We start from the raw sequence: 8,818 nt of genomic DNA on the forward strand, positions 1-8,818 counted from the left end.
GATATATTATAAAAGAAATTATCTTCTTCCGATGATCCCAATTGTGAAGGTTCTGGTGATCTCTTCTTCTGCTTCCTCCTGATTCTAAAAGCAACATATATAAGTGCAGCTATCACAGCCAGAGTCACAAAACAAATAACCAACACAACTGTTATATGTTTGTTACTACCACCACCACCACTCGAATCAGGACTTCGACCATTGCTAGAAACCTTAACATAAGAAACAACAGTTGATTTACTGTCCAATTGTTGAAGGCTCCCAATCTGGTCAAACACAAAGCAATTCCCCGATTTCTGATCGAAGAACATAGCAACACATGAGCAATTAGCCTCACAAGCAGATTGACACCCTGTAAGGTTCAATTTAGCGAAAGGCGACACAAAACTAGTAGCAAAATACCCAACTCCATCTCCGACATTGGAAAGCTTAAATCCATCATTTGAACTACAAGAAAACCCAAAAGCGCCAGGATTGCAACCTGAATAAGAATTAAGAGGTCCAGGGCAAACACACCGACCACTGTCACATACATAATAAGGACCGCAGAATTCAGGAGTGTCGCAATTATCTTGCGGTATTCTAGTCGAAGAATCAACAACTGAACCTGCATTCTGCAAACTAAAGAAAGAGAGAAACCCATTATCACCCAAAAGAACACCCCAAATAACACTATCATCAGCATTATCACCCTGAGCAATGAATTGCCATAACAGAGATCCATCAGAATTGTAAAAATTCCAAGAATTTGAACCCAAAACCGCAGAATGAATCTTCCCACCAAACTTATTACTGATCTTTCTTTTCTCTTGTTGCATCGACCAATAAGGCTGCGGCCGCCGAAACCCAGCATAAAGCATCATATCCCCTGCTTTAATCTCAAGACTGTAACTCAAATTATTAGTATTGGGTTTACTCACCAGCTTCATTCCCTCATCAAAGCTCTGATTCGACAAAAGGGTATCAGTAGGATAACCGAAACTTTGCCAAACTGGATCCGAACCCGAATTCTCACTGTTATACACCACCAAATTCCCAGTGTTCAGTAGCTCCATTTCTAAAGCTCCTCCTTTGTTTGACGTATTAGTAGCCCAAACGGTTTCACCGCCGGTGCTCACGTAAGCGTTACCGTCTTTGCCGAAGACGAACTCGTCGGAGCGGCCCACGGCCCGGCCCACGTTAGCAGTCCAGACAACAGTACTGCTGCCTTGATGGATAATGGAAAGATCGAAGGAATCTGTGCTTTGGGGCTTGTTACTAACGAACCCAAAAGCGAAATTGGAGTTGTTGGACAAAAGGAAGAGGCCGTTGTTGTCGATGAAGTTCATCTGAGAGCCTCTGAATCCTGGTGGGATTTTGAAAACTTGGGTGCTTGAGCTGATGGGTTTTGAGAAAAAGATGATTATGAGGAGAAATTGGATCGCAATGACCAGAATCTTCATGGGTTTTTGACCAAGATGGGATTTTGAGCTGAATTTTGAAGAAAGAAGAGGGTTCTGGAGATGGGTTCTAAATATTTGGATCTGAGATTGGATGGGGGTTATTTTGGGTGTGTGTCCTTATCATTGAATTTTGATGAGAAGGAGCATTAATGGGTGAGCTTGGCTGTACCTGCAATTGAGAGAGAGAAGATGATGAAGAGTCAAAGGCGAAGCGAACCACCCTTACCAGTCTTTTTAATGAGTCATTAATTTTAATCTTATTTTTGTAGGGAGAAGGTTCTCTGTACTAAGTCTTGTGATTTTATATCGGGAGAATCGTGGGATTAGTGTAGAATAGAATATAATCGCTTTTCTTAAAAAAATATAAGGAAAAATTGTGTCAATGCCCCAAAAACAATTTCTTTATGTGCTGTAACCCTTTTATTTTTTTATAATATGGTTCAGCGTCAAGAAGTATCACATCAAGTGCTACAGCTCTCTTTTAGCAATTATTACCCGTCAACTAAGCATAGAGAGAGCATAAAAAGTACAAAACTCCAAAATGTCATTATCTCCTCTATTCTTTCATGTGAGGTCTATTTAGAGTTCATGTTAGGTCTAATTTCATATTACGTCTTCGAGTTCATGTAAGTCTAATAATAGTTCATGTTAGGTCTAATTTCAGTTCATGTTAAGTCTAATAATAGTTAATGTTAAGTCTAATTTCAGTTCATGTTATGTCTAATTTTAATTCATGTTATGTCTACTTTCAGTTCATGTTATGTCTAATAATAGTTTATGTTAGGTCTAATAATAATTCATGTTAGGTCTAATTTCATGTTATGTCCAATAGTAGTTCGTGTTAGGTCTAATAATAATTTATGTTAGGTCTAATTCATGTTACGTCTAATTTCAGTTCATGTTAAGTCTAATAACAGTTCATGTTAGGTCTAATTTCATGTTAAATCTAACTTGATTAGTGTTAAGTCTAAATTCAGTGCCTGTTAAGTCTAATAACAGTTCATGTTAGGTCTAATTTACTTCATGTTAAATACCTTTTAAGTCTGATTTACTTCATATTAAGTCTAATTTTAAATTAGACCTAACATGAACTATTATTAAACTTAACATAAAATGACCTAACATGAACTGAAATTAGACATAATATGAACTATTATTAGACATGACATGAACTGAAATAGAAATAGAAATAGAAATTAATCGTTCGATGTCTGCTCGTTCTCCCCTCTTCAATTCCCAATGAACAACATGATCTTGACCTATCATTTGTTCAATTTGGTCGATCTGATACTTAGTTAACTCATTCATCTTGACGTTCCCACTGATACCTAATCGATAACGAACCTGAATTAGACTTAACATGAACTATTATTAGACATAACATGAACTATTATTAGACTTAACATGAACTAAAATTAGACCTAACATGAACTAATATTAGACCTAACATGAACTCTAAATAGACCTAACATGAGCTCTAAATAGACCTAACATGAAAGAATAGAGTAGATAATGGTATTTTGGGGTTTTGTACTTTTTATCTTCTCTCTATACTTAGTTGGCGGGTAATAATTGCTAAAAGAGGGCTGCAGCACATGATGTGATACTTTTTTGGGCTGAACCATATGAGGAAAAAAATGAAGAAGCTGCAGCACTTGAAGATATTGCTTTTGGAACATTGACACAATTTCCAAAAAAACATAAAAAGAAGTAGCATGATCATTTTTTTTTGTTTTGTTTTTTTGTTTTTGGTGGGGGGGGGGGGGGGGGTAAACTAAATCTTGGGTATTTTCAAATTCGTAATAATTGATTCATCCTTCAATATGACCTTTCATCTTGAGTTTTTAGATAGTAAAATTTTTGTACTAAAACAATTACTTTTAGAGACATAAAATTCCTTAGTTAAGCTATGATCTAAAACTAACTAAAGTAATAAAAATACTATTCATGTGAAATTTAGAAAGTTTAAACCAAAGAAAAGCGGGAAGATATGTTCTAAGTTTCTAGCAATATTAAAATTTAGATTAACAGTGATAGTCTAATTATTTTTGAATCATCCATCCTTTTGAAAGTTAGAACACTAATTTTACTTCCTAAAAGACAAAATGGCAAATAAATTTAAGCGATGCATAAAATTGAGAGGGAAATAGTAGTTTCTATGCTTGGAGGTGTAACATTAAGAGTACCTATGATTTTAGGGAGTATATAACAGAAAACAAATTTTGAGTTCTACTTATCTATGGTTATATTTTTAAGGTAACATCTACTACTGAATATACCACAAATCCTATATTCTTTTGTATGTAGTGTAAAGTTAGTTTGGAATTTATAGTATAGTTTAACATTTATTTATTTTTTATGGAACTACACAGCATTCGGGTCAATGCATGTATGTGGCGGTAAAAAATCAGCAATTTTTTAATCCAAAATTCACCTAGGGACAACTATTTTTATGAGACACCATCGACTTTGGTCTATAATATATTTTCTCGTGAAAATAATACAGAAGGAAAAGATGAGAATATCAACTCACTAATTTCAAATTCTTTTTTATTAAACTAGATACCTATTTAACACATCATTAGCGGAGTAAACTGAATCACTAGTGCTCTTAATTTTTATGTTTTATTTTTCTTTTGAGTTTTTATTTTTATTTTTAACCAACTAGAAGGTAATTGTTTGGGAGAAGAAGACAAAAATGTAGCTACTCTATGCGACAGCTGATGTGGATCTATTCCATGCGAGACCGTCGTCTTCCTCTCGTCGCTTTCCTACTTTGCTTTGACTATTCTCGTAGAACTGAAGAGGATGCGCCCAGCAGAGGAAGAAAAGAGAAGAAGACGGTGGTTGCGTTAGGATGCTAACTTTTTTTAAGGTAAAAATTGTATATATAATGTATTAAAAATCAAAATAACTTACATAGATAGATATTTATTTATTTGCGATTTGCAGGGAATTCTCATTAATAGAGGGGATCTATGTTGTCACTCAACTGGAGGAATATTTATGAGATCACTCTTAGATACCCTAGGGATATATACAAAAGTAAGGATTATAAAGTAGCAATCCAAAATTAGGTGTGTTAATTACAAAGATACTATCCAAAAGATGATGAAAGGTAGGCGGTGGGTCTGCAGACTCATGCTGATTAATGGATACATGCATCCCTGTTGTTGTCTTCACTGGATGTAATTAGTTCAGAGAAGCCTCTTTCCCGGATGAGATTTTTTAGCTTGAGGATCTTCTTCGATGATGCTGCACCTATCCAGAAAATTATATAGTGAGCGATCTCGGAGGCCAGTTGTTAAGGGGTAGAGGCTATGCCTGAGTAAATGAGGTTTATTGCTAGCTCTCCATGGGACCCAACAAATGGTAGGAAAGCATAATCCCCCATAGTTTTTGCACATGTAAGGATACTAACTTGCTTTTACTAGTATTTAATTAGATTTCTAAAAAATAAATTACAGATAGAAAAGGCTTGGTTATACTTATATTCTTTGAAAATAATAAAATAGAACATGGTTTTAGCCTTACTCGCAGTCAGAACTATTGTCACTTTCTAAATTGTTTTCAATTCTGTCTTACACTCGAAATTAAAAATTCAATCATGTTTACTACCTAAACTAATTTCTATCTATCTTACTTTCTAGAACTATCATTTTCAATAGCAAGTTACCACTTTTTGTTTTTTTGGGGTATTTTAAATGAATCTATGGAAGAAAAACGGTAGTTTTTTTTTGAGGTAAAAAACAGAGCAAGAAGCTCTGTTCATGTATATATAACCGAAAAACGAGAAAATATTAACAACCATTACAAAAATACGAATATTGCAGAACCAAAAAAAGATTTAGTTGGTTTAGGAGCGGGACATTGTCGTCACCAACCAGACTAAATCCGCTCTATTTCCACCCATCCGTATGAGAGAGGACCTGAAAACCATAAAATAAAAAAGAAAAGAAGAAAAAACGAGGGGCTATCTAGACAGAAGAGAGGGCTGGCCAGATAGAAGAGTCATCATAAATTTGTTACAAAATCAGTTCCAAAAGAGCAAAAGAGAATCTGCAAAATTTCCGAGACCAGATCAAACAGAAAGATTGTCCCCCACTTCATCAACAGTTCCAAGTTTAATGAACCTCTTAAAACCTAGCTCAATGGCAGCTCTGTGCGTAGAGGAAACCCTTCTGCTACTGGAAGCACCTATCCTTAACAGGGTGTATTGAGCAACATTAACAGCTATAATATGACTAGGAATAAAAGACTGATTGAAAATAATCTTGTTCCTGCTAATCCAAATCCACCAACAACAGCAAGGGAGAATGACCTTCCAAATAGAGTTGAAACTTGGGTTACTAATGAAATCACGGTGAGCAGAGATGAGAGGACCAATCCCCTGCGACCAGTTACCTGACTGGACATTAGGAAGGAGGAGATCCCAAACGGATCTAGTGAACTGGAAGGAGTTGAAGAGGTGGTCATGTGATTCTTGTTCAGAACTATACAGAGGGCAAATAGGGTCTCCAGTCCAACCTTTCTTCAATAAAACATCCTTAGTATTAAGTTTGTGGTAGCTCAAAGACTAGAAAATCTTAACCTTGAGAGGAATAGGAGATTTCCATATGAAGTAAAAAAGGTAAAAAGAAATACCTCCGGAGTTGAGAATATTATAGAAGGACTTAACTAAGAACTTTCCTGAAGGGTGATGGGGCCATTGTAAGCTATCTCTGATGGATACTACAGGAGGGATGGAGGACTCAAGTTTAAGATAAAGCTCTTCAATACAGTTTCTATCCTCAGTGGATATGCCTCTTCTGATAATGGGGTACCACTTCTAGGAGTTATTAATAAAAGCACATTGGGAAAAAGTGGAAGGGGAGTTAGCAAAAGCTAACTGATACACACTGGAGAAGAGATTGCAAAGGGAGTTATCCCCTAACCATTTATCCTACCAAAATCTGCAAAGTTTGCCATCTCCAAGCTTCCACTGAACCAATTGGAAAAAAGGTTCATGAATAGAGAATAAATCCTTAATCAGTTTAGATGCTGAGACTCTAGGGGGATAAGAAATAGGATTAGAGCCATTAACAGAGTATATAGACATATTCACTTTACTGATATATGAGTCCTTGTCAAGGATCTTCCAAATTCATTTAGCAAGTAAAGAAAGATTAAAGGAGTGCAGGTTAATAACTCCTAACCCCCTTCGTTCTTAGCTTTACAGACAATACCCCATTTAACCAAACTTTTAGATTTAGAGGAATGTTGGTAAGAGCCACATAGAAAGTTTCTTCTAATTTTATCAATAGCCTTGAGAAGCCAGCTTGAAAGTTTAAAGAAGGACATATAGTATAAGGGGAGAGAGGATAGAGCTGAATTAACAAGAGATCCTGCCTCCGGTGGACAAAGACTTTTTTTTTCCAGAGGGCTAATTTTTTGGAGAAAGAATCAAGAAGAGGTTGTCATTCCCTTCTAGACAATGAGCCTTTTTTAAGGGGGGGGCCAAGATAGAGGAAGGAAAGAGACCCAATGGAATAGTTAAGCCTATTAGCTAGATGGACTCCCCGGCTAGGGATTTTGTCAAGATAATAGAGAGTGGTTTTGGAAGGGTTGACGTTCAGGCCAAAGATACTACCAAACATAAGCAGGATAGATTTAAGGGTATGGATGTCCCTATGCTCAGCTTTACAAAAGATAAGGGTATCATCTACAAACTGGAGTGACCTGATAGAATTAAGTTCACCTTTAAGGTTGAGGTCAGAAAGGTCACCAACTTGGAAACTAGCAGAGATCATCTTGTTTAAGACATCCATAATTAACAGAAAAAACATAGGAGAGAGGGGATCACCCTGTCTAAGACCACTGTGATATTGAAAGAAAGAGGAATGAGAACCATTAACAAGGACTACTGACTTAGAGGAGGATAGAATGATGGAGATCCAAAGGCATCATCGGGGGCTAAAGCCTCTGGCTTGAAGCAGGGAGAGAAGGAAGCTCCAATAAACACAGTCAAAAGCTAAAGAAAAACGGTAGTTTTGGGGGTAAGATGGAGTTGAAAATATAGTTCAGAAAGTAGGTAAAGACCAATTTAATAGTTTAGGAGATAAGATGAGTTTGAAAATATATAGTTCATTGGGTAAGCAATGAGAAATTTAGTAGTTTATGAGGAAATTTCAAGTTGAGACTAAAATCACAAAAGATTTTATTAAAATATGTTATTTTGCAAGTAGAAGTTATTATCAGGCATAGATCCTATGTACGGTCTCTCTCTTTCCAATTTAACGTTTATATGGTACTATACATAGTCCAAATCAAATCACCAGACGAGATCCATGTTTCAACGTGGTTGATACCTCAACATGATTAACATGTTGTGTTGAAAGGGCAGTGAGTAGCATGCTCGATTGTTCACGAATCAACATCTGCAACCACTCTCTCTCCCAGATATAACAACTCCTGAAAAAAAAACCTAGGAAGGATATATGAGATTTCTAATGTTAATCTTTTTCCAATGGGATCAAGTCCTACAATTGAAAATTCTCCTTAGAGCATCGATTTGAGCAATGTGGGTCTTTGGTTGGGGGCAATCTGGACCCCTCTGCTACTCATGTGAAAGCAATGAGTCTCATCATTAACATATCTTTTGTCTATTTCTTGAAACGGATTTTAAATATAATATTGTCAACACATCTAAGTTCTGCTACTTAGATCATGTCATGTGAGCATATAACGTCATTATTCTCGTAGAAACAACATAAAAAGAAAAATAGTTTCTTTTGGAAAAGTGAAAACTAAAAATTTGAGTTATGTAATTGAGAGTCAATACAATAATTATATGTTGGAATCTTCCTACTTTATTCTTTATATAAATGAATTTAAAAAACATGTATCATCACATCTATGCTGATTGAAGGTAGGTGCATAACTCATTAGTTTGTCATTACATCTTTTAAATTATAGTTAAAAAAAGAATCTTTTGATTTGATAAGTGATTCAAATAGTAACATTTCAAAGGGCTAAAATATCACATTGACTAAAAAGTAATACTTACTTACCATTTTAGTCTAAAAAGTAACAAGGGCAATACTTTAACCATCAAAAGTAACAAATTAGCGACAAATACGCCTTTCCGATCACCTAGGAAAAACTTAAGCAAAATATTAAGAGATTTTTCATATAGGTCATCACAATCTCCCACATGTTTTGGATTAACCCTACTCACATCTCTCCAAATTCTAAAATGTATAATAAAAAAGACCCTTCCTTCCCACCATCTCCTCTTTTCTCCTTCCCACCATCTCCTCTATTATCTTCATCTCCACATCTTCACCTTCTTTCCCCCCAGCTCTTTTCTCATATCCTCACTATTACCTTCTTCTTCT

The 8,818-nt window shown here is 35.6% G+C and overlaps 1 protein-coding gene across 1 annotated transcript in view; it reads right to left on the reverse strand.

Moving 5' to 3' along the window:
* LOC109828796 (G-type lectin S-receptor-like serine/threonine-protein kinase SD2-5) overlaps positions 1-1,585 on the reverse strand; it is a 2,766-nt gene extending 1,181 nt beyond the window's left edge. Inside the window, 1 exon segment of the mRNA XM_020395736.1 lies at positions 2-1,585. Coding sequence (XP_020251325.1) covers positions 2-1,442 — 1,441 coding nt within the window. The 5' untranslated portion in view covers positions 1,443-1,585.

This window comes from Asparagus officinalis, chromosome 1 (genome assembly GCF_001876935.1).
Source record: "Asparagus officinalis chromosome 1, Aspof.V1, whole genome shotgun sequence".
Lineage (NCBI taxonomy): Eukaryota > Viridiplantae > Streptophyta > Magnoliopsida > Asparagales > Asparagaceae > Asparagus > Asparagus officinalis.